A 27,643-nucleotide genomic window follows, 5' to 3' on the forward strand; every position below is an offset into this window, starting at 1 on the left:
GTGATTTGTCACATTACCATATTGACTCCACTTTGCACACTAAGCCCTTCAGCCAGGACAAGAACACGTAGAGACCAGCGTTTCCGTTGTCCGGTAATTACTGGACTTTGACCGGGAAAATCTTGTAAAGTCCAACAAATTTAAATTTCTCCGGTCACAATGTCCGATAAAAAATAATTCCCTCCAAACACAGTTTGAATTAAATAAAATGTCCTAAAACATTGAAACAAAATTTCTATACTACCCTTCTATTTTTAATCAACATTAATTTTATTTGAGACCGTTATAGGCTTGCCTTTATGGGGAATTAACCTGTAGACTAGGCCACATTTAATTCGCTGTAATAAAGCGTGCGTAGCATAGCCTACTGACGTTAAAAACAAACTTTGGCTAGGTCTATAGGCTAACGCGCGTGAGAGAGATCAGATACGGTCAAACAGACAAGCCTTAAAACATTTTTTTCTCAGGCATTCAGGTCCAAATGGAAAAGCAAATTCCCCTGGCTGAGGTGCGACATCATAGATGGGAAAGGAAAAATGTTTTGCTCACACTGCGAGAGATCAGGTAGACATAATGAATTCACTAGAGGGTCTGCGAATTTGAGAATCTCAGCTCTCATTGAGCACAGTCAAAGCAATGACCACGTTTCAGCGGTCAACTTAACCCCACAGCAAGCTGTAATGAAAGTCCACTGTGAGAAGGCTAAGGAAACATCAAACAAAAAGCTGTGCTCTCAGCTGCAGGTAGTATTTTTCATGTCCAAACACGACCTTGCATGTAATCAGTATGTGATTGACTGAGCTACTGAGAGCACATAAGGCTCCAGATTTTATCACAACCGATGGCATTTATCGGCACAGCAACAGAAGCACAGAACAGAAGATGTTGTGATGGAACAGATCGGTGAAAAGCTGAAAAAGAGTGACTTCATTGGGATGATAATAGATGAGACAGTGAATATCACTGAACAAAAAGCTGATTACATACATCAGGTTGGAAGTAAAAGGAAGGGTTGAGACGTGTTTTCTGGGAAATTATGAAGTGAATTCCGGGGCCGCGCAATGCATACATGACAAAGTGGTTGAGGTGCTCCATGAGAGGGATGTGGAACTGTCCCGTGTCACTGGCCTGGGCTCGGATGGGGCCAGTGTAATGATGGAGAAGCATGCTGGTTGGTGCTCTTCTGAAACAAGACAATCTGTTTTGCATTCAGGTACACTGCGTTGCCCACCAAGCTGCACTGGCCGCGGTGGATGCTGCGAAAGCTGCGGACCATACCAGAGCCTACAAGAACATGATTGGCTTGGTATGCTCCTTTTACAAACACTCCAGGACCAACTGCCTCCATCAAATAACAGCAGCGCTCAGCGATGAAGACATGGTCAGTCTAAAGCAGCCGTGTGCTGTCCGCTGGTTGTCCTTACACAGGGCCGTGGAGGGTATGAAACATAACTGGCCTGCTGTGGTGATGGAGTTAAATGAGAAGGCCATGGGAGGAAATGCCCAAGCCCAAGGAATCCTTGGTCAAATCCAGTAATACAGCTTCATCGCCCTGACTCATGCTCTGGCTGATCTGCTACCGGTAATGACAAAACTGAATTTAGTTTTTCAGAAAGAAAACGACGTCAATCTGTCCACAATCCGACCAATGGTTGAAGCATCAATCGCGGCACTGACACAGTTACGAGATGCCCCAGGTCCAGAAGAGGAGAACTTCCAGGCGGGCTGCCTGGACGAAATCTACAAAGGTGTAAAAGTGACACATTCAGATGACCGGTCTATTCAAGCGTTCAAAAAAGCCAGAGCACGCTATGTGCAACATTTGATAGATGCTGTACAGAACAGATTCCCAGAAGATTCTGTGGATCTACTTAACTGCTTTGACATGCTTCTGAACCCCTCTAAATATCCACAGACACAGAGTGGTAAGTAGAAGTTTATTTGATTTAGAAAAGGCAGTATTCTATAAATAGGTTTTCATAACCAACGTGCTTGCCTACATCACTTTTTCTTTATCAATCAGCACTTCAAGAATATGCTGAACCAGCCATCCAAAGGATTATTGGTCATTTCGGAGGAGTGACCAAGTCTGCTCCAGCTACAACCCCTCTCATCGATACCACAAGCCTGCGACAAGATACCATTGCTGAAATGACAGCGCTCCACGGTTATGGAGCCTTGAATTTCTCAGCGGCCTGCGAGGTCCTCATATGAGATTTCAACAAAATTTACCCCGAGTGGGCCAGACTGGCGAAGATATCCTGTGTGATCCCAGTCTCCAGTGTTCCAGCAGAGAGAGGGCTCTCTCTGCAGAATCGAATCAAAACAGCACAGCGAAGTCGTCTTGCGGAGAACAAGGTCACAAGGCTTATGCGCATTTGCGAGTTGTGGAGAGACACTTGACACCTTTGATTTCAAGTCCGGGAAATTGAAATCTTGCTGGTCACGCTGACCGGCACCATTTTTTTCTAGCGGAAATGCCGTTAGAGACCTCGACCTATTCAAAAAATCATTCACAGATAAATTAGCTGAATTTATGTTGTAGGATCCCAATTTGAATTCTTAAACATAAGAGCTTCTGTTCATTATGAATTCACTATTGATCGCATTATATAACTTTGCATCAAAAGTAGAGCCCTGCATAAACCAGAAAGGCAACAGAATGAAACACTCTTCTGCAAAGAGTGGCTCTCCATGTGTTCTACCTTGCTTCTTCTGATCTTCATCTTTTATGCTACATTCCTTTATAATGCTTTGCATTGTTTATAAGGGGATATTATCAGATAAAGAGAATCTGAAATAGAAGTCTGGTTTATTGGGTTAAAACTTTAAAATCAGACATCTTCCTTCTGTCTCACACCGCGACTCGGGTCCCCTGTTAAATGACACTCCACCAAGATTTTCCAGTTTACACGGAACGGAACCTTTTGACGAAATGCAGGTGTCACCTCTTTTCCTCGGATGGGCTTTAATAAGACGACGTGATATGCCAGCCTCCTTCACAGTAAAGCACTTGTAAACCTGGTGAAGGACATGCAGGGCATCCTTAGAGGACCTCCCTGTGACTCCACAGAAGATGGGGAGGGATGGAAGAACACAGGAGTAGAGACTATTCATCGGGTGTGCTCTGGGTCACGACAGACTGGCCCTGGCAGAACCAAGCCTCCACTACTGTGAGGCCTGCTTCTTTCACATAGTCTTACCAGCAGTACAGAGGGCTAGTAATGAGCATACACAAACTGGTTCTAATAGCAGGGATGAGCTTTTCTTATTTCCTGGTTGTCCTTTACCAACCCCATCAAACACTATTCTTCATTGCGGCCTACCCGGTAAGACAATGTGTCCAATACATGTGCCTAGGTTCCTGTATTGACTGCATAGAAAAAGCTAAGAGGCAATTTCGGTTTCATCTTTAAAGCAGGCATCAGAGGCGATTTGATCACCACGTCAATCCAGGACTCTAGTAAAGCCAATCAATATTTGAAACATTGAATGACAACCTAACTGTCCGAGCTATGGCAGACTCAAGAGTGACCCATACCCCCTAGCTGACCTGGGTGCTATGCACAGCTGTTTGGGGGGGGAGGATAAACCCTTATGCTCTGTGTTCTGGGTGTGGTGGGTTTCAATCCTGCTGCTGTGCCTCTCAGAAGTGTCCCTGACCTCTGTGACTACATCCAAACCACAGCTGTTAGGATGTGTTACAGGAGGAGCATGATGTGAAGATAGGAGCATTACCAAGTCTGAAATGAGGCATTGGATGAGCTCATATATTATGCAATGCAAGGGTAAGGAGACAGAGATGGAGGCAGCTGTCTGACCTATCAGAGTGTGGGGGTCGGGGGATCAGCTATATGTAACAGATGTTCAGGATCTACTGCTCCAGCACCAGAGGAGAGTGTGAGGGAGAAAGAGGGGCACAGAGACCACTTATGTTTAGTTATTATCAGACATTCTGCTCCTGCCTTCCTTCCACCTTCCTGCTTGATAGCAGGAGGTTTTGGTAGTATCGGATTTCCTATACCCTTTTATGGACGCTTTGTTTTTAAGTCATGCACCCTTCAAGAAAGTTTGCAATGAGCCAGCGAATCAGAGCACTTGCAGCTTCAACAATAGCAGAGACAGAATTCTCAATGTGATGTGCACTAAGCTGACCATCTGGTCCATATAGAAAATATCTGTGCTGAGACTGTACCTTTTAATCTGGTCAGACCAGAGAGTAGCAGCAAGAACATGATTCAGGAAAGTCTTCAAATTAAGGAAATGACTAAAATTTAGAGGACAAAGCCATGGAGATCCAAAGACAGGTGAAGGCATTAGGACGAGCCATACGCCCTGGCACAATCACCTTCAGCATGGCGCTGACCCAGCCAGGGTGTCCTCTCGGTAGACAAGATACAGGCGACTCTGTCCCTTGCAGTCTCCCTGGATGCACTCAGACAAAAGTAAGGTAAGGTGAGACCGTGTTTCCCCTGAGGACTAAACACAGCCAACTTAATCAGGCCTCTAACATTTTGACTCCCACGTTCACCTCATAGGTGAACATGCACAGGAAGAGTTCCATTGTATGTCAGTGCCTATTAGCTGCCATCCATTGTATTTAGAAAGAAGGCCACCTAAGAATAGCAACTCATGAATCACAATGGTGTAATTATTATATAACATATTTGAATGAGATGATTCATCCACTTGGGGAAAGGCAATGTCATTATTTGAAGGAAATTTTTAAAAAACTGGTGTCAAAAACACAGCAATAACATCCAACAGCAACTGAATCACACATCCTCCACATCTTAGAATGCCATAAACACAAACCTGCTTTGACTGTCTAGTCTCTGCACACCAAGTCAAAGCTCAGTATCCTCTGAAAAAATAAAACGCTTTTATTACACTGGAATGCACATGTAGCAACAATAGCTTAGCTTCTCATTTCACCTATGTGAACCAGAAATCGGTATTCAACTTTGTCCTCTGTATGAGAATGACTTATGTAGTTGTAAAATGAGCTACCACTTCAGCTTCACCACAACCAATGGGAGAGAACAACACAATGGTGTGGGATTCCATTCAAACGGATCCATCGGTTTGCTCATTGGTTGCAGGATTGTGTCAAAAGTTTTTTGTGCTTTTCTCACTCCTGAGGCTTACGTGATTTTGAAAGCAAAATTGATGTAGGGCTAGTGGGTGCAATCTGCAAATGCAAAATTGAATACAAAATTGAAAACTTGTTTGTATTAAGCGGTACTAACAATCCGAGCTATTATTCTATTAGCAACATTAATATGGCTGTACAAACCTTGCTACTCAGAACAGATGTCTCACTTTGTAGCTATAGCCCTTTCACTTTGCTGTATGAATGCTCTCAATCATCATTGCAGATAATATTTTTATGCATCAACCCATGATGGGAGGATTAAAGTGGAGAGGGTGGAGCACGTTTCCAAAATCCACACACAGCTCTCATTTCAAATCAGAAGCAGCTTGCTGGCCACTAAGTCAAATCCTGTGCGTATCGATCAGTTCTTTTTAAGTTCCTCCCAGCTTTGACACAAAGATTGCTAAGGTGGAGGAATATGGTGGTTTATCTGACTACAGTTTGCTTTAGGCAAATTAGAGGGGGAGAAAAAGAACCAGCAAAGCAAAGATATGCTGTACTCATGTACATGTTCCTTTCACTTCACTTACAACTGTGAGTAGAGAGGACAGGAGCCCAAAGAACACCCAGAAATGATAACACACATACAGCACTGAAGGAAAAATGACCATTCATACATGTGTGTTTTTTAAATAAGGGGTGCAGATTTAGAATGTAGATACAATTGTTTTGGCATCAGTGACCGATCCATTCATGACCAGATGTAGGTTAGAATGACTCAGACTGTTGGACAGGTACTGATGAGGGGTGAGAGGGATGTTTAACATGTCCACTGTCAAGTCTGGTGAAAATATTGGAAAATGCAGAGGGGAACCAACACCCCCCACTGTTCAGAACACCAACCCAGACTGTGAGAGACAATGATGTGCTCCATCCCCGGCCCTCCTTGAGTTTCCACCAAACATGTCATTTAACCTGCCAAGCGACCTCATCGCCTGTGTCCACTCAGAGCTACTCAAGTACTAGTGTATGCCCACTCAACACTCAAAGCAATTCAAAGGCATGTGGTCAGTCACCAACAGCCCATCAAACCATGGCTAGCATTTTCTGAAATCCTATTTGCCAAAAATAGTTAAGGTCAATGTTTTTTGTTTTCAGATAGGACGTGTGCGTAAATCTATTGGTGCGTTTCTTCCAATGCCCCCTCTACATGCTGTGTGCACCGCTCTCCGCTGAACCCCCAGGTTCTTTTGTCATGCTGAAAATCTGTCCAATTAATCGAAATATGTTCTCGAATTAACCTTAAAAAGGTTGTCGCGCTCAGAGGCAGAGCGTGACTGGAAAGTAATTGGGATTTTTTTTTAATCAAGCTGTGGCCCATATGTTGCCATCAAAACTGCAGGTGGCTGGACTGCTGTGACCTCCGAATCTGGGCCAGAGCCAGCATGGAGGACTAAGAGAGAGAGACAGGGAGAGTCAGTGGAATCAGTACAATCAGTAGTCAGTAGAATCAGTAGCATCAGTAGTCGGTAGAGTGAGTAGAATCAGTGGTCAGTAGAGTCAATGAAACAATGTTTCTTAGAGTCAACAGTCATTAGAGTCATCAACAGAATCAGCATTCAGTCCACTATTCTTGTCTGTTAGCTGCACTTGTGGTTTTTGAGTTAGCAGCTTTTGATAGTGTTGGTCTATCCCATGAGGCAATGTGAGGTGCTCAGAGTCCACCAGCTGTCACCACAGTGTGTGGGTCAAAGTCACCCAGCATTACAGATCAGAGCAGTGGCCAGGTCATAATTATCAGTTATTGAAATAGCTCACAACTGGTGTATAGTAACATTAAAATATAGCTAGATATTTGCTAGAAAAGTTTAGGCAAAAAACTCTTTTTAAATGGGTTGGACATCTTGACCTAGGATTCAAACCCACAACCTGCTGATACAAGTACAATAGTTGATGCCCTCAACATTACTTATTCCAGGTATAACCCACTAGGGCCTTTTAAGAATGTAGAGCTGTGTCACCAAAACCCACTACAGCTGTGACAGTGGCAGGTTAGTGACTCATTCTAGAGCTTACCATATATTCAATCAGTACAAAAGAAGAGAGCTTTTCAAAATCTTGTTTATTAAATTTAGAAAACACCATTTCCTCAATGGTTAATAACAATCGCAGAAATAACTGAAATTGTTGGGGGAGGGGGGCACAAGGGGAGGTTGGGGTGTTTGCTGGCCAACTCCTGAGATTAAAACATTTTTATCTCCTTCTGTGGGTCCACGGCCCCAGTGCTTCTGCAGATGAAGATTAAAAAATAAATTTAACAAAAAATGAAACAAAAACAAATCTGCACTGTACATCAACAACGCCCCCAATCTGCTGACTCACTGACATAACCTGGAGAGGAACAAGGCTGATTAAACTCAAATAAACATTACAGAAACCCTTCCTTCCTGTTCCACTCCTCTCATGCAGTGTTAGTTACTGGCAATACTGCCAAACAAATTCCAAAAACAGCCGAGTATGCAACGTTCCCGTGCTGCAACAAGGGCATTGGCCCCTTTGCCATTCATAAGGAGACCCTGGCAGAAAGGCTTCGCAGGTATGAGTTGTTTTTCAGCTGAGCACAAACTGAAGGCCAGCCTAGCAGCCCAGTATAAATAGTTTATCGAGTTAGGATTGGGAGGTGGGGAGAGGGGGGGCAGCAGTACAGGACTGTGTTACATAAGCACAGAGTCACCTAAAGTTCGTAGAGGGATTGACGGGAGGTGGAGTCCAAAGTAAGAAGCTGGGCAGTATATCAGACGAGCTCCAGACTTCAATTCCCATCAGCCCCTCTGTAGCGTTTTTGTGGCACTCTGCCCACGGACCACGTTTCCTGGGTGTAGTCCGGAAGAGGAAGTGCAAACAGTGACACTGGGATTGGATGGGTGGGGTGTTGGGTTCCGGGGGGTGGGCAGGGTGGTGAGGCCCCCTTCTGATCAGGGAGCAGAGAGTGGCGACTCCCTGGAGGGGGAACCCGTATTGTCCTCAGGGGGGAACACGGTAAGGGTGCAGGCACGGATCCCGCCCAGCGACTCGGGCAGGTCGAACACCTTGTGCCACTCGTCCTTCTCCGGGTCGTACTTCTGCACTATCTCCACCATGCAGCGGTTGTTCCAGGAGTAGCCACCCACCACGTAGATCTTGTTCTCGAAGACGGCCACGCCTACGTCGCTCTGGCCACGCAGCATGGCTGCAATGGGTGTCCACAGGTCCAGCGAGGGCGAGTAGTACTCGCAGCTCAGCACGTCGTCGTAGTCGCTGGTGCCCCGGAAGTGGTTCCCGCCGATCACGTAGAGCCGGTCGCCCACGGTGCACATGCAGTGCAGTCCGCGCACCGTGGTCATGGGCGCCTTCTGAGTCCACTTGTCCGCATCGGGGTCGAAGCACATCAACTCCTTCTGGAAAGTGTCATGGGTGATGCCACCTGGAATGGCGAGGTCAAAGGACACAAAGTCAACATCTCACGGTCAAACACACATAGCATCCACAGGATACTATGAGCATTAACAAAATCACAGTCAATTAAGAATCAAGCAACCAAGAGTGAAGCAGCCAGTAGCTCCTCATGGACCATACCAAGGCCTGTTTAAGATTTAGCATATGCTACATAAGGGGTGGATCTCGTCACTCAGTCATTTGATAAACAATTAACAGACATTTTTGTTCCAACAATGTTCTTTGCTCAGCTGAATGACCTTGCAATCGTGGCATCACATGTTCCTTCCACAATAAATAATCACAGGTAGCTCCTTATATTGGAATAAACATCAGGACTAGAACAGACCTGAATAAAGAAGAAATAAGAATCTGCACACTACTCTAATGCACCCAAATAGCTTTATTTGCACACAGCCATAAAATGCTTTGAAAAATTCCATTTTATAGCACTGTAAAAATAAAACTATTTTGGAGCATCAGAGTAGTGTGTGGATTTTATTTCTTCATTACTGTCATCTCCTTGGCCAGGGATCATCACCACATGCCTTGGTTGGTTGTTAGGCCTTGATCTCACTACCTTTTCCAAGCAATGAATTGCACCAAACCATCTCAAACCAAAATCTGCCCATGGCAACATACGAAGGCCGCATTTGTAGTGTGGCGATCATATCAAAACTGTATGCCTCCAGCAACTTCAGGATGAATCTGACTTGGTTCATCAGTAATGAGTGGTCTTCTACCCCATACTCTGACATGACAAAAATCCAGACGACTGCCCAGCAATGGCACGGCAACAGCAGGGGTGCATCGTCAACAGTATGTCGTCAAGATGCCATCGAGCAGAACATAATGTGACAGCTTTTCAAAAGCCAGCAAACCTCGGGCCTACGTGGACTGCTCGCATTCTTTATGTGCCTGATTAGTGTAAAGTCTGAGGAAAGCTGCACAAAAACACCTTCATCAACAGATTATTGGAGGTTACGAAATCAGCCAGCTGGCTATTATTAGTAGCCACACAGAGAAAGAGCTGAAACAAATGCTGGATTTGAGAGGGCTAATGGTGAGACAGCAAAAGGTGGGACTGGAGGAAGTTTGCGGACTGCTGATGAATAAATGCCTACGTGCCTGCCGTAGCAGGGATTAATAATTGCTCTGAGATGATTGGCTGTGATCATCTCCATCTGTCTGAAACCAAGAAAGCCCAGGCACACAGAAACTGCTCCTTGATCTGATGCGAGTCTTTATTTCTGTTCTTCCCAAACTAGAGTGCTCTGATCCTGCCTCTTCAGTCCCATCCACTTCTCCCACCCCCTGAGCTACAAACTGTCCCCAAATGTTCCCTGTTTTGAGCATTGGGGAACTGGGGAAACCATTAGGAACATAAGAACATATGACAAGAACAGGCCATTCGGCCCAACTAAGCTCGCCATTACAATTAAAGAAAATCCAGAACTGCATCAAGTCTGGACTTGAACACAGCAAGGGTGTCTGTGTCAACTACATGACCTGGCAACCTATTCCATGTATTGATAACTCTTTGTGTAAAACAGTACTTTCTTACATCAGTGCAGAACTTACTCTTCACTAGTTTCCATTTATGTCCCCTTGTTCTACAGACTGAACTCACCCTAAAAAATCTATTATAGTTAACCTTATTGAGTCCTTTTATAATTTAAAAACCTCTATTAGATCATCCCTCTCCTCTTGCTAAGTCTAAATAGGTTAAGTAACTTGAGTCTTTCCTCGTCGCTTTTATATTTCATGCTAGGAACCAATTTAGTTGCCCTTCTTTGAACTTTTTCAAGAGCCTCAATATCTTTCTTATAGAGCAGTGCCCAGAACTGCACACAATATTAAAAAGACGAAAAACTAAAATATAACATGCACACACAGTGAATACTGATGTGTACATCAATTCTGAAGCACAACACAAATTATATCGATAGCATCATATATGAACTGGGGGTGTACGGAGGCAAAAAAACAAGCAAAAAATGAAGGTATGCAATGAGTGGAAGTGAGAAAAAACAGGACATGCCTGCAGGGAGGGCTGAGAGAAAGAGGAGTGAAATCCTCCCCATGAGAGAGGGAGGGTGTAAGGAGGAGGGGAGAGAGGGAGGGGTGTATGAGAGACAGGTAGGGAGGTAGAAAGTAAAGGGGCAGAGGGAGAGAGGGAGGGAAACAGAGAGGAAGAGATGCAAGGAGAAACTGGGGGAGAGTGTTGGTGTTGGAGGAGAGAGAGGTGGAGGGAGGGAGAAAGAGAGAGAGAAAGAGACAATGAGCAGGTCTCCTTCCCATGGGTCAGCCTGAGGAGCGGCCGAAAGTGAGCAGGGCTCGGTGAAGGTTAGCTCCACATGCCCATTGGAGCAGAGACTGCTGCCCCACTGGCCGCTGCTGCTCCGTTAACCCATTCGTGCCCACAAACCCATCAGCACCGGTCATAATCAGCACGATAGGTATAGCCCAATCACTCCATTCTGTCCCCCACACATTGCACACTAGCAACACAAAAATGAGAAGTTGGACACAGAGAGGACGCTAACAGAGGGGTTCGTGTGACAGAGCCCTGAGGATGTGGTGGACGTCACACCACATGTCCATGTAGGTGCAAACTTTCTTCTGTATAAGTCGGCATTGTTCCAGCGCTAACATTGCCTGAAAATTTCCCCATCGCCCGCCCCCAAATCTATGCTAAAGAGACTTTGCCCCCATACTTTGAACCAATGCATTTAGGTTGTACCACTAGATAAGACAACACACCTACTAAAGTCCTTTGCAGACCACAGATAAGCCCATATTCCAGTTGATGTTCTCCATAAGATGACTTTTAAAGGACAGACAGATAAAACGCTACAAGGCCCAGCCAAGGGCCACTAGAGCCCATAGTTCATTGAACTGATTCAGCTAATTGGATTCCAGAGACAAGGTACTGAACACTGCAACAGTGCCATGCAGACTCTGCTCAATCACAACCGTAAAGGTTCCTGATTTATTAACTCAAGGACCCCACAGGGAAGATGCCTTACACAGTGTTTCTTGCCTGCAGTAAGCATCTGCCCTCTCAAGGGAGGCAGACAGAGACACACAAAAGATAAGAACCTGAATTCTCTTCCCTGAGCAAGCGTGAGGAGCTCCACTGCCTATTGTTTAAGGTGTGTAGTATGATGGCTATTTCACACAGAGCACTGGCTTCTGGGTACTATCACAGTGTAGCTAAATACTATGCTTACAGTAAGCGGACTTCAGAATATGCTAGGGGTGTAACAGTACACGTATTTGTACCGTACCGTTCGGTACAGGACGTTCAGTTCGGTGCACGTTGTGATTAGAGTCTAGCTTTAACCACGCACGTTACGTGCGTAACTTTTTTATGCTCTGATGGTCAGTTGACCGAAAGGTTAGCGAAGAAAGTGATACTTGACAAGATACAGTGTGCCCTCTATTCTACATTTCTGTGTGCGGAACAAAAATTAAAAACTCAGTTTCCTCTCCAATTCCATAACGGAGCCGTAACTTAGTAACTGAATTAGCACATGTTCAGTGATGCAGCCTTGTAAGTACGGCGACCGCAAAGCCAGAGCTTGAGGACCCTTTAATGGATCTTTATTTTATTACTATACTATTTATTTATTTTTTATTATTCATTTGATAACCTTCTGAAGTAATCTGAAGTTTTGTTAGTAGGTTGCAGCAATATTAACTGACATTTTTTTAAAAATAATACCTACATGTAGGTATGTTTTTTAAGAAAGAAAGGTATGTGCCTTTATGTGCATTCCGTGTTCAGGAAATTATGGCCAGTTTGCCACTGTTCACAAGTTTGTACAAGTTTATATGTTTACACGTTAAATTCATAATAAATAAAATTTTGTGTTTTGCATGACTTTTGTGTACCATTACACCCCTAGAATATGCTGGGGGGTAACTGATGTGAATATGAACATCTGTGCAAGAGAAAATGGCCAATCAGTCCCTGATGACATCACAGCTGTGATTCTGCATAACCCTGACCCCAACCCTGATCAGGACCCTGATTTCCCTTGCCTGTCTCCATCACTCACAGCTCATGAGAGAGACAGAGGTGATGGTCTCCTTGTCTGTGGTCATCCCCTTTCTCATCTGAGCACTGTGCCTCCACTACGCCCACCCCTCTGCTCTCTGACTGGACAGTCTTATGCTCTCAGCTGATCTGGGCACTCTCTCCTCTCTCCACCAGCTCCGCTCCAATGCCATTCTCCAGGGGCTGCTCACATCCACCCAGTGCACAAAGAGGGTTAACCTGAACACAGCAAGAAGAACCTGGAGCCAAACTCTGTCACTCTCTCCTCTGCTTAGGAGTGGTACTATCACAGAGAAACTACACCCCCTCTCTCCACCTGGTCAACCCCCTGAGCAGCCACACATCTCCACAGTCCTCAACCTTCTGCCCACTCATGCTAAATCTCAGGATACCCACCACTAATGGAACATGCTTTTGTGACATCATGGGGGATATCGCATGTGACTATTTCATTCTAATCATGAACAAAAGGGGCAGAGTTACGTAAAGCCCAGCAAACAGGTCAGGAGAGGTGATACAAATTCAGCTGTCATGACAAATGACAATACTGCCATGATAAACCACAACAACGTCACCAAAAATGCCCAAAATGTCACGCCAAATGTTGCAAATTTGACAGCTATTAGGGGAAAATGCCACTGTGCAATTTAACATTTAGCTGGTGCCTCACAATGAAATGTGACCCAGCTATATTAAACCCTAGACTACATTGCAGTGGAGGAATGACAGTGCTGGAGCAGACTGGATTTAAGGAGGGCACTGCTTCCACAATGCACAGATCCAGGATGGGAAAAACGAGCCAGTCAGCAAGTTCTAAGAATACCAGCAGATGATAAACAGAGGAGGTGAGCGCCAATGTCAGGCGAAGGTCCCCTCAGCAGGCTTCAGGAAGAAAGGCTGAAAAAGCATTATGGTACATTACATTGCCTTAGCCAACGTTCTTATGCAGAGCTGCTTCCACGTCTTACAAATTTTAGGTTAGGTTACCAGTTCAAGTACTTTGCCTGAGGATATAGGAGCAGTGGCCTAGTGGGGAATCGAGCTAGAAGCTTTTGGGGTTATGAGCACCATGCTATGCTGCAGTCCTAAATCCATGATTGGGCTGGGAATACTAAAACCACGGTAGGGATGGGGGTAGGCTGTCTATAAGCCATAGAGAGGTAGATCTGCTCATCTGCTGCCCCTGGGTAGAACAGAACAGCAGGGGGACCACTGGAGGAGATGGGGTTGAAGAGAAGGGGTCACCCAGACCTGATTGTGCCCACCTGGGCAGTGAGAGGTGACAGCAACACAGTGGGCTATGACTCCAGGTGACCACTTCTGCTGACCATTAAATACCTGAAAGTACCCTATATTAACAGTCTCCCAGAAACCCTGAGTCATAGTAAAAAGCGTGGTCTTATTTACAGCAAAGCTTGAAAGAATTTCTCAGTTCAGTTCATAAGCCATCGCTGAGGACAATTGTAAATTTTAAAGGTTATCCATACGTGATTCCCCCCAAAGGATGAGCCAAAAATCAGGGCCCTCTCACACCCTTGTTCACTTAATTAAGCATTGCAGACCAACTGTGAAAAAATGCTTGGCGACCCTGAGAACAGATACTGGACATGTCCAAAGGTACGTTTCCACTGACATGTTACACTTGTCATTCACAGAAGGAACTGGATGAAAATAAGTTGCAAAACTACTCCTGAGAAATCTACCAATCACAGGAGTGCAGCCATTTGAATTGGTGGATAAGCCAATCAAGACCATACCCTAGGGTGAGCTACAACCAGGCAGCATAGAACCTGTGCCCCCATTTAGGTCACATCTGGTGATCAGAGCATGTCAACATTGTGCTTTTCTTTCATGAAAATTCACTTAGAGAAATATTTAAAAATGGCACATTTGTTAATGACCCTCACCAATGACACTTTTACCAGAGGGTGATTTTTTTTTACCTTTTTCACTCAATTGCTGATTGGCAGTTATTCTGTTAGTCTAAACAGCATAGCAAAAATGACTATAGGAATACAGTTATGTTAACACTTAATGACAAGGGCAATGGTTCATGGTGCTTCTCTTGCATCATGGATATCATGCTTTTATGAGGAAATGCTTAGAGGGATTAACCATCAGCACACCAAGTTGGACACATGTGGTGATACTGTTAATAGCAGTTTAGTTCTAATATTCAGAAATGTTTTTGAACATCTCACACTTCCTTTTACATACATTCAAATCCAGCCACTCCACACTATTCTTAGAGCTACAATTCTCTCACTACAACATATTCATCATGTGACAACTGTTGGTGGTTCAATTCCTTGTACAATAATACAATAAGACTACACAACTGGTGACTGGACTAATGCAAATTCAATGGGATCGCTAACCAAAACCATGCAGGATCAAACTACAGGTCAACTCCAACACTAGTTCAGCAAAATTCCCACTCATAGTCCTTAGTCTACTGACAGAATCAAGCTCTGATCTCTGTAACATGTATTACCCAACAGTTGCAAGCAATGACTTATTTTAATCAGCAGAAGGAAATGTGTGGCAGAAAATGGAATTGTAGAGTAAACAGACACATAAATCTCAAACGATAACTACATTCACAGTATACCGATCCCTTTTCAGGAGTTAACACTGCATTTAAACTAAAGCTAACACTGTACCCATAAAACAAAAAGCAATATACTGTGTCTGACAGAACCGGCTTCACATAAAATACAGCCTCCTTGTCCTGTCATATGATTAAAGACCCTCAGTGATAAAACAATACCGCCATCTTTCTTCTCCTGTTAGAAATCAGCTCATATGCATACATTCATTCCCATCCATAAATTACAAGGCACAAAGAAATGACATCTTTTGTTAAGCACTGGGTGACATTGTTTTAGCATTGAGTAGCTTCATTTTAATTGTATATTTATCTTTGTTTATATCCACTTTTTATGGAAAATCTAAGCTTTGTACCCTGGCTTTCCATTTTTGTGCATAAATGACACTTTTGTGTTATGTTATTAATGGGAGGACGCTTAATCTTGATTATACTAGTCGTGTCAAAGTGTCATGGGAAAACGCTTGTACTAAAAAAAACATGTAATTTTTCTCTATTTCCATATCCATAAATCTACAGTAGGAAGCGAGTTGTTTGAATTAACAGTACTGGGCATGGCAATGAACTATTTTATTACTGAACTCCTGTTATTGGCTATCGCTGATTATAATGAAAAGATTCATCATAAAATTTATATTCTCCTGCATTCTTCTGTAATCATCCCTGAAAATTTTCAGCCAATTTTCTACTTGAGGGAGGCAGAGGGATACATTGGAACGGATACATTTTTCAATTTAACAGAATTTTTTTTTTTACTTTGCTGTATGAGGTTAAAATGTTGTGACATCAAGAACAAGCACAATGTTTGGTCACAGAGGCAGGAGAATTTGATGACTGGGATGGGCACATTGCTATCACAGAATGCATGCATGGTTCTTCCTCTGGGATTTTTCCACACACCAGGTGGAGGCCTTGGTCAAATATAGAAACGACTTATCAACAGCGCGACACTGGAACCAATGGAGCGACTCGGACTCGCCAGAAGAACGGAAACAAGACAGCGACATAAAATAAAGCATCGTTGCTTGGAATTCGCAAGTTAACAGTTTTCTCTGTTAACTTGTACGTGGCTGGCGACCTGGAGTGCGCCACGAGACAGTTCCGGAATCGGAGGCAAAAAGCGTCAACTGCTAGCGGGAAACTTTGACTTCCTCCAGTTCAGCTCTCCTGAGAGAGCGCTCAGAGTCTGAGAATTCCTTGCGCCATGCTAAAATAACACCCAAAATCTTTCAGTTACAGGTAAGACCAACATTAACAAAGCACTGCAAACCTGGATAGTCTTATGTGCATTCCTGTCAGCTCCAATAAAATAAAAAAATAAACTTTCTTTAAATAAAAAAAAAAAAAAGGAAAGTGGCTAACAGTAACGCAAGAAGAGCACTTCTTGCCAAATATGGTTCTCAAAAAGGAATGCCTCATGAAACTGGCAGATTGAGGTTTTGTAGAGCATGTAATGTCCCTGTAGAACACACAACTTGAAAGCACTCTACATAAACGAGCTTGCCAACCGGGCAGGACGAAGTCTTTCGGAGATGCAGCTGACAGCCTCTTGGCTGAGAAGCCCTTTCCGACTAGTTATTTAAACTATGCCGTTGCTAACGTTTTTTTTTTTTTTTTTTTTGAAAACAGGCAAAAATATCTTGACTTCTTATTGCTGGATACATTTGAATGCGAATGAGGGAGACAGACCGCCTCACACGTCTTTTGGCAGCACTTCGTTCGGCATTAGTCACATTCTGAAAACTAGAGCACATCTCCATAAGTCAGGACCCGTGTGTGTTGGAACTGGGAGACGGGCGTGGATGCAAGCACGGGGATAGCCGGAGCGAACTGATACAGAATGCATACGCCAATGTGCTCCAGGAACTCTTAACACGGACATCTGTATGCAAGTGACTAGCTGTATGAATGAATGGCTGGATGAATAAATGAGAGTTACCTCAGTGGACATCCTTCCTTCTGCTGCATAGTTAGCTATCTTTAACACATAGATGTAACCACTATGCAAGAATAATATGCAGTAAAGTGAAGTGTGAATGAGCCGCCTGCTGCGGATCTAATTCCCATTTGACCTGGATGGCGGTTCTGTACCTGAAATGTACATGAAGCCACCATAGACTGTCCCGGCGTGGCCGTAGTGAGGCTCGTTCATTTTCGCCACGTACGTCCACTCGTTCGTCCTGGGGTTGTAGCACTCCACTGTGGCTGTTTGGAAAACAGAAAGCAGAAGCGAAGACAGTGAGAAATGACAGGAAGTGGTGAACAGTGGAGGAAAATTAGACCTGGGAGGGCATTTGTGTGGCCTGAACAATGCCTGGGGATTAAGGACTAATAAACTATTACATGTTCCATTACAAAATTACACTGACTAATGCCAGAGTTAAATCCACTGCAGGGTATCTCCTGGCTGTTTGCGGCCTGACTTTAATAATTAATAATCAATCAATCACTCACACACTCTCACGCACACAGGTGTGGGAACTGGTGAAAGCAAGCAGGCTGTGGGTCTGATGAGAATATGGAATGTTTTCAGCAGTGGAGACTGAGAGAAGTATACAATAACCCTGTCCAAATGTATCCTATGTATATCCTAGGTATCCAATACAAATGTATCCCAAAATCAAATCCTAATCCAAATGTACATGAACATGATGTCATTTTACAGTGGTATGTAAGATGTCACTTTACACAATTTTACATTGGATTCTGTAACTCATTTAATGTTTAAGCATAAGTGATTTAGCCCTGGCGCCAGGAGAAAATACAGTTCTATCTTAAAAAACAAGGAGACGACTGGGGGTGCACAGAGGAACCTTTACTCAAGGGATCAACACTTATGTCCCAGCTGAGATTCAAACCCACACCACTAAAGTTGTTATTCTAGTCATGTAAACACAGCTTCACACATAGCCTAGCATTTTAAAGAGACACAGACACACAAACACACACAGACACAGAACAGACATGCACACACAGACACGCACACAATCTAACCACATTACGGGGGGCAGAGTTCTGAGGACCCCTGGCACTTTATAGATCACCTAGCGATGAGCACTGTAAATTAGCATAAGCTATAAATGCTGTGGTACATTGTACTTGATTGTTTTATATGTATCTATATTCTATATGTACACCCCCCCCCCACACACACACACACACACACACACACACACATAGTCCTCCCTGTGTTTTTATTGGCCATAATAAGATAAATAGATGGCCAAAATAAGATAAAAAGGCTCATAATGGTGACAATGGTAACATTGTCACCATTATGAGCCTTTTTATCTTATTTTTCTCAATTAAACTCACCAAACTAATTCAGCTCTTCAGATCACCTGACAAAACCCATGAGAAGCAGTTTTGTGACTGTGTGGATAATCACAATAAATGAATTCATTATGAGTGAATCATTCCCTCCTGCCCACCACAGTTATGACAGTATGACTCAACATGCAGCTGCTTTTGCTGAAATGTACAGTCTGGGGTTGGGCACAGTGAACAAGTTCAAATTGCTGCAGACTGTAACATCCTCTATGCCCTTTTGAGGGTACATTACATGTGTGGGTCCTTTGCAGAGGAAGTTTTTTAATTTTATAAATCCTGAATTTTGCATTTACATGTGTGGCAGAGTTCCTGGCTTGCTAGCCAGGTAGTTATTTACATAACTGTAAATGAACACTGCTTCTCATCCAAAGCAAAAACATTGCCGAAAAAAAAAGAATAAAAAAGAGGGAGTGTCTAGGATATGATGTCAGTTAAACCAGCTACTGCAGCTACTAGCAAGCATGACAGCTGTTGCCACATGAGTTTGAGAAATTTACCGGATGAAATATTCTAGCCGTATTGACAGATTTAGCATTTTAATCATAAGTGTGTAAAGCACTCAATCACTGAATTTCATTAAGTCATTCAGCTGAGACTCTTACAGAGAGTAAAATTAAAGGTAAAGGCTGCATGTAATAAAATCACGATCAATGTTTATATCCTGAATTAAGATTGCTATGATATTTACATGTAGCAGGAGCAAGACTGGACAGTGGGCCCTGTTAATGGTAGCCATTATGGACCATATTACCACACAATTTCCATGGCAACCAGTTTCCACCTAACACTAAGAGAGAGATCATTTCATTGAGGCTGTATAAGGACTGGTGGAAACATCAAGAAAGCAGGATATAGCATCAGTTTTAAAAAAGAAATTAAAAAATGAAGTAAGCATTTACTGTTCAGTTATTGTGTCATACTCCATTTTCTGATGTTTTCAAACATGACCCACAAATATCAGCCAGCAGACACTACATTTATATCTGTTGCATCAGAAATACCCCTCAACCCTCCAACTGCCTACTGTTTTTTAACACCAGGCTACAAATGATGATTAAAAACAAAAACAGCCAAAACTACTCAGCCAAGCCAGCTAACTGCACTGCCTGCATATTTGTTCTGAAGTCTGGCTTGGTAAACAGAATATTTGTGCTATAATTGTGTTGTTCACCTTACCGAGCATCCTAATGCTTTTACTTAGCAACCCCATCCAGGTAAAAGCTCTCTCTGGAGCACAATCCCTTAATGCGGGGTCAGTTACAGCAAATCATTTTTAAAACTCAGAGAAGGCTGAAAAGGCTGTGGTGGGGGCAGAGGAAAAAGCCACTTTCGATATGGGGGCGCTCTCTCAAGATTTGGGAAGGAAGGATGCTGCATCAAACTGGTTTGGACATTGACCTTCACACGGTGTCCTAGCAGCAGATCCCCACCTGCCCCGAGTTGGAAAACATTTTAAAACCAGCCAGCTCCTAAATGCTGATCCACGATCAGATTTCCCAGCCCCAATCCTAACAATAACCTATATAAACAGATCCTGGATCTGCAGTTGCTTAGCGCAAAACTACTCAACGCTCAACCAATCAAATAAACCTACCCCCAGATGTTTAATTTCAAATGCACTGGCATGTCCAGTCAGATTTGTTTGATACGCGTTGATTGGCGTAGATTGCAGAGTGCACTGCGCACTTGATCACTGCGCTAAACTCTCGCATGTAGACCCCACTGACAACGTTAGCTAGCATAACTAGGAAAATGGACAAATTCTTTAAATCTACCGGCAAACCACCAGCTTGGGGGAATGTTCCTCTGAACAGAAGGGACAATATAAAAGGACATATGACCCAGATTTTCTCAAGCATGGACTTACCTACACTGTTAAAGATGGTGAGCACAAGCCATTGTGTGTCCTGTGCAATGAACTGCTTGCTAACAAAAGCAAGAAGGCAAACATTCAGGGGTAGTGAAAAAAAATTCTGGAAGTAGCTGCACCGAACGCAACGTGGAACCACTGTTTTTTTACACAGAAGCATTAGCAGAGAAGCATAAGACATGGTACTGGAGCTTGACGAAACTGCAAGAGGTGGTGAAAGTTGTTAATTACATCAAGCATAGCGCCAAGAATGCAAGGTATTTTCAAGCTTTTTGTCAAGAGATGGGGAGTGGGCACGATAAACTGCTCTATCACGCTGAGGTCCGCTGGCTCTCCAGAGGCAAAGTGTTATTCCGAGTTTACAGGCTTAGAAGCGAGTCATCAGCTTTTCTTGCAGAAAAGAATATTTTAACGATGACCTGTGGATTGCTCATCTTTCTAATCTTGTGGACATTTTGATTATTTGAATACACTGAACGTATCATTACAAGGGAGGGGGCATAACCTCCGGACTCTCTGGACCAAGCATTTTACCAACGGCAGGCTGGACGTGTTATCGAATGTGTGTGATGAGGTAAAAAACCTGACAGGTTCAGACAGCTCAGTGCTGAAAAGGGTGATCAGTGACCATTTGGATGCAATACCTTTGCACATTATACAGCTTACATTTCTTTAACTCATCCATTTTTGCAGCTGGACGTTCCCTAAGGCAGTTTGGGTAAAGCACCTTCCCCAAGGGTATAACTGCTCCCCAAGCAGCAGTAGAACCAGTAACCTTTAGATTATGAGCCCTGCTCCTCACTGCTAGGCCACACAGCTGTAACAGCCTGTCCAAACGCTCTGTTAAAAACATTGACGACAACACCAGAACATCTTCCTCTTGGCACGGATTAAGACCGAGGCCATCTCATGCACCTTCATTTGTGTAAAATACGATCTCATCAAACATGCAGGCAATTAAGGCTCAAGAAATCGGAACAGAAACAAGGATCTGTGGCAGTTTAACAGGGATTAGTACAGTTTTATGCGCCAATGATTCAAGTCTGAGCACATTTGCAAGGACACCTCCCTCTGCAGAGGTTAAAGGGATTACCTTCATCACTTTACCTTGAGTTTTTTTTTTTAAATGAGCCATTTTTAAACAGCCTCCAGGGACCAGCGAAACAAGGTACAATGAAAATAGGTTTTCTATGTATGCACAAATTGCCCACTACCAAATTTTTCCCTATATGAAAAGGAACCTGTGCTTACAAGCGCTATCAAACAAACATAACAGTGCCTCTTACCTTATGAAAGCATTTAGCCTAGTGTGACCTTATTGAGCATATTTATACTTTCCACTGAAAAATGAAAAGATGAGCTCATCTCAGTGACTGATACTCACATTCATGAACCCATCTAGAAAGCAGTATTAAAATGACGACCAAATACACTAGTTTCACAAGCCTGAGCAATGACAGAGGAGAGGTTGTGGTGCACAGCTGTGCACTTGGACATTACAGGTGTATTTCCATCAGGTATTATGTAGCAACTGTGTATTTCGACATTACGGGTGTATTTCCACTGGTAGAAGCGTGGAAGGCTGTATGTTGATACCCTTTTAGAATACTACACTGCAAAAAAACAGCAATTTGTCAGCATTGCACCAGTAATAACGTAGCTGCATGGGCTGCAGGTTGCCAGGAATTTCTTGATAAACTCCAGTTTCACTAACTGCAAAACAAACACAACCCACAGATTAAAACAAAAACACAGCCACTGTGACCGCTGTGAAACGAGTGAAAAACGTGCTCCTGTTCCCTCACTATTTATTTCATAAACACGGACTGAGCTGAACCACACAGCTATGGGCATTGATGTCATCATTTTAGGGCATTTAGCATCAGCTAGCAGGACACTCAGTATCTACCAGCTACAGAAGAGTCCTCACAGGTGTATAGCAGTGAATGTTCCAAACTTTTATTGCATATCTTAATAAACAACATTAATAAGGGGGATTGTTGGCATTGAGGGAACATTAATCTCTTAAAAAATTAAAAAAATAAAAATAAAAAAATTAACCGTCTTTTCCACTCTGCCAAATCATGCTTTCCTTTACCAGTGTCCATCTGAGATTGTTGTTACTTAGAGGGGTGTGGTCATGGACATTAATCTGAAAATAAATTAAATAAAAACGGAAAGTATATTTAATCCTGAAAACACATTTCGTTTTACTGACCAGGTCCCAGACTGTGGATGAAGAACTGTGGGCAGCCCTTTCTCAGTGACCGCATCTGTATGAGTGTGTGTGCATACGTCCAAGTGTTTGTGACTTTTTGATGCTTTGATGTTATTTTAAAGAATTCAATAAAAAAATAATCCAACAGTCACAACTCCTTTCTGTCTCTTTGCACATCAAAGTTGTCTCCACCAGCAGAACGCTTTTGGCCCCTTTTATGTAGCATTAAAGGATTAAAGAGGATTTTATGCATTGGAGACTTTGCCCTATGTTTCTGCCGAGGTCTATGTGTTAGAAGGTTGAAAAGGGCCGGCCCTCTCTGGATCAGGTACCACAGGATTTGGCTTTGTGCTCGAATCCTCTCAGACAGGTGGACCCTGACAGAGCTTTGTCCCTCCGCGGTCAAATCAGGCCACTCCTGCTCAGAGAAAGCCTCCAACAGCTTTGCTTGCACGGCCTAATTTTTTAACCAATCAAAACTGAGCATCTATGACACAATCGTGCCCAGTACCGCTGAGGATGTGTTGGGCCAACCTGGGCCATAACCTGATGTTGATAGAGTAGCATCATGCTAAAAAAACAAAACGCAATGGAAGAAGACAAAGATACAGTGTGTGTGATGATGTCACAATAACAGCGCGACCATGGCGACCGTGAGACGACAGCTTCTACTGATTTGTGGGATGAGATGGAGTTTTTATTGGTTCGCAGGCTGAATCAGCTGAGGGGAACTGGTGAAAGCAAGCTGCTTTCTTTGGCTGAGAGGCTGTGGGTTATGGGGAGAATATGGAATGTTTTCAGCAGTGGAGACAGAGAAGTATACAAAAAATCCAATCCAAATCTATCTCAAAATCCAACACTAATCCAAATGTACATGAATATGATGTCATTTGGTCCCCTCACACCTTATAGACCATTGAGGGATAAGCACTGGAAATTAGCATAAGCTATAAATGCTGTGGTAAATTGTACTGAATTATTGTTTTACCATTTTATGTGTATCTATATGCATCTGTCCCTATCAAATAAACATGAAATTAATGAAATAAATAAATACTTGTCCTCACAATCCATCTCTGCCCTCTTATTACCCACTTATTATTACGGTGCGAGTTACACTACATGGTGAGGGTGGTGCCTCGGAAACAAAGGGGGAAAGAGGAAACCCGCCCACTCACCGAGCTCCCCGGCAGCGTTGCGCCCGCCCACGGCGTACAGGTGCCCCTTGAGGGCGCTGAGGTGGAAGAAGGTGCGCTTCTCGTTGAGCGAGGCCACCTGCATCCACCTGTTGTAGCGTGGGTCGTAGCGGAACACCGTGTCCACCGCTGTCTTGCCCTTGGTGTCATAGTTGCTTTGGCCACCCACCACATACAGGAAGTTGCCGATGACGGCGATGCCGTGCTGGTAGCGCGGTGCATCCATGGGGGCCAGCGCCTTCCACTCATGTGCCCGCTCGTCGTAGAGGCGCAGCTCTTTGCTGACCACCAGCTGCTGCCGCAGGACTCCGCCCAGCGTCACCAGGTGGGCGGAGTCCGAGCGGATGGCCGTGCGCTCCGACTGCATCACCGGTTGCATGTAGGGCATCATCTGGTAGTTGCTGGCCTCCAGGAGGAGGTTGACGCAGGTGTTGTCAGTGCGCATGAAGTCCACCGTCTGCACGTGGTTGATGAGCTCCTGCGGGCTCATGAGCGGGAAGCGAATGTTCTTCATCAGCCGGGGCGCGTGCTCCATGCGGCCCTCCTCGTAGCGCAGCCAGCGGCACGCCGCCTTGAACAGGTCCAGCTCGCTGCAGTGCTTCAGGCCGTTGCTGGAGAGCACAAAGGCCAGCCGCTCAAAGGGCAGCTTGACAAACTCACCAGTGGCCAGCAGTGAGGGGAAGTTCTTCAGGATGAAGTTGTTGACGTACTTGTCCACCTCGGTGAGGTTGTACGTGTTGGCAATGCGGCCCACCTCCACACAGTTGTCCAGTGAGACCTGGGGTCAGGCAGGAAGTGGGCTGAGATTAGGCAGGAAGTGGTTTGAGGTGAGGGCAGGAGGTGGTAATTTAGACACAATGGCTAACCGTGAAACCTCTTCTGCAGCCACTTGGCACAGATCCCATTGGTATTTTCTGGTTAAATACTCAAATGCAAGAATACTGACAATAATGTTACAATAATGTTCCTAAAAGGGAAAAAAATACGAATCACACAAACTGTCCTGGAGTAGATGTGGAAAAACTGCAGAAATTAATTTATTCCAAAATGTTGGACTCCTAAAAACACAAGCATGAATACATTTTGCAAACACATTGTTAGTGTTACTGTAATGAGACTGGCTAACAAAGAAAAATGGATACAGTGGAAAAAGAAAAAAACTGAACACACAGATGAAAACACACTACCCCACTGAGATCTCCCCCTCCTAAAAATCCATCAGTTCTGGCAAAGATGAGGACTCCAGGTATGCCTAAATGGCTCTCCGTTTCAACCCAGCCAAATCCTGGGTGCCAATGCACTGGAGTGACACACATGCTGGTTTCTGACCAAACCGTCTGTCCCAATGAGTTGGTTTGTAAGGGAATTAGGCAAATTACATTTTAACAAAAACAAATACACAAAGAGATTACAAAAAAACAACTGCTTTTGCCAATTATATACTTAAACCTACAAGGGAGTTGGCATGACTGAAAACCAGACCTTGATTGATTACAAAAATATATAAATAAAGACAGCCAAAGGAAGGGGATGGAGGAAAGCTAAGAGAAGCTAACTGGCACACACCGGTCGTGTCACGGGTGTGGGTCAGCGAGCGAGTTTCGAACCAAGGTTCTCACTGCTCGCTGCCAACCCCTTACAGCCAGCGTCGTTGCCAGTTGAGGCAAATTGCCGTTAGCCTGTTGGCAACAACGCTACTTAACCAGGTCTCGGGGGAGTGACGTAGCTGCTGCAACCGCTCGGCTACCTGCTACCCGCTACCTAAGGCTTTTTACGCAGGACTCACACGAGCTATTACTTCAGCTCTGCTACAGTTGCTTGGTCCAGGTACACTCAATGCCTCTTTGGGTGGTGCCTGCTTAGTGTTACTCCTGAGGCTAGTGTCGCACGGCCGGTTAACTCACAACATTTTTAAAATCTGTGGAATTTTTGCTCAGATGTAACCAAGAGAAAGTGAGGCAACTTCCTTCATTCTCCAAAGGATGTGAGCAGGTAAAGGAACTAGAATCATCTACACAGGCCTTCAGAGCTGCTTTATGATGGGAATTCAACTGTTGACATTTTGCTGTCTAGCTGATTTCCTTGGTATTCTCAAAACTTAGGAGTGTAGAGATATCGCATTTATTTCAAAGGTATATTGTAGCTTGTAGCGCATCTACAGCGCCGTACGTTTCAATGTGACTTCCCACAGTGGCCACTCCTCTGTGGGAAAAAGACAATTTTTAATATTAATCTTGAATTTGTGCATATCATCTTTATTGATATGATTTTGTAAACATTCCAGCCTAAATGGCATTTTTCTATGCCTTATCCATTAGATCAATTATTATCAATTCATGCTGTTCATAACTGTTTTAAGTGATGCTATTTTTCTCATTTATATCATAGGAATGTGTATACACAAATAACAACATCAGCAGTCGAAGCGGTTGCTATTTCGAATGCACAGTAATACATGGCTGCTTTTATTTCATTTCGGTCCACCGGTGAACAGAGGGGATGCTCCCAGAGGAGTCGGATGGGAGGCTCCATCTTGGCTCATCCGATTAGAGACATGGGATTTGTTATAATGTCAGCTGGCAGGGAGGGGAGGGAGCCAGTGCGAGTGCCATTTATATCTGTGGCATTAGCAGCCACGCGTTTCAGAAAGAATAATGGGACAAAATACTTGTCTGCTTGTGAGCCTAAATGGATGGTCTGCATCGAGCTTCCCAGTCAGGAGACAGTAATAGAAGGGGCTGAAGGTGCTAGTGTTTGCACCCCAGATATAAAAAAAGACTTCACAGAAGTCCAACTTTTACAACAGATATGAGAGACATCATCTCTTACCCCAGATATAACAAAGGCTTTACAGAAGCCCAACTCTTACCCCAGACATGAGAGTGCACAGGCCAAAATCTTACCCCAGATATGAGAAAGACTTTGCAGAAGTCCAGAACGGGGAGGATCTGGAGGAAGCTGGCCGCCTCCAGCGTGTCCTGCAGGTTCTCCATGTTGAGCGAGAGCTTGGCAGTATAGATGAAGTCGATTATCTTCTTCAGGCCTATTCGGTTGACACCATGGAGCTTGATGCACATCAAGTCCTGTTCCTTCATCCCACCTGGGAGAACCCATCAGACAGGAGACAGGGGCTGATAAAATGCACAATCAAAGCCAAAGTCCTTCACAAGATATTTACCTGCATATGCATACCTGCTCCAAAACTGTTCTCAGGACAATATTGTTCAGCAAATGATCTGAGTAAGAGTCAGTAAATTGTACAAAGACCCACTGAACAGAACTGCTTGCCTGCTTCATTGCTCAAGTCTAGACTGATGACAAATCTGACCATGCCAATTGCTTGCAGGGCCATGGATGTGTCAACGGTCATGTTTCTGTGTGAAGAATGTGGCTCAGCCAATCAAAGATGCATTAGACCTTGCGGGCTCTCGCATGAATTACCCAGAATTAAGCAGGCTCACGCAAGTTGCCCATTTTCCCCTACAGCTGTTCAAGTGTGAAGCATGACTCGTTTCTTACCCATCTTACATACCAGCACTAACATCCACACCTTGTGGTGTTAGCGTGCATATCCTCTGCGCGAGGTTTCAAATGCCCCCACCCATCATCATGAAGCACCTCTCCATTAGAGCTTTTTCCAAATATTTCAGGTGGGTTAACCCATGTCCTCCTTTTGGTCCTGCCCTCCTATTGTACTTCCCTTTACACCCTCTACGCAAAGCTAGACACAAGGCACTCTGGCTAAAAACTGTACCCCTATGTGTGAGTGTGAAACATATAAATGATGGC

The 27,643-nt window shown here is 44.0% G+C and overlaps 1 protein-coding gene across 6 annotated transcripts in view; it reads right to left on the reverse strand.

Annotated features, from left to right (window-relative positions):
* Window positions 1-7,290: 7,290 nt before the first annotated feature.
* LOC118791128 (kelch-like protein 13) overlaps window positions 7,291-27,643 on the reverse strand; it is an 81,581-nt gene continuing 61,228 nt past the window's right edge. For all 6 annotated transcript variants that reach the window (XM_036548396.1, XM_036548393.1, XM_036548394.1 and 3 more), the window contains 4 exons: window positions 26,758-26,954; window positions 23,837-24,632; window positions 17,332-17,445; window positions 7,291-8,558 (listed from right to left, as the gene is read on the reverse strand). In XM_036548396.1, coding sequence (XP_036404289.1) covers window positions 8,071-8,558; window positions 17,332-17,445; window positions 23,837-24,632; window positions 26,758-26,954 — 1,595 coding nt within the window. In that variant the 3' untranslated portion in view covers window positions 7,291-8,070. The remainder of the gene's footprint in view (window positions 8,559-17,331; window positions 17,446-23,836; window positions 24,633-26,757; window positions 26,955-27,643) is intronic.

This window comes from Megalops cyprinoides, chromosome 16, assembly GCF_013368585.1.
Source record: "Megalops cyprinoides isolate fMegCyp1 chromosome 16, fMegCyp1.pri, whole genome shotgun sequence".
NCBI classification, from domain to species: Eukaryota; Metazoa; Chordata; class Actinopteri; order Elopiformes; family Megalopidae; genus Megalops; species Megalops cyprinoides.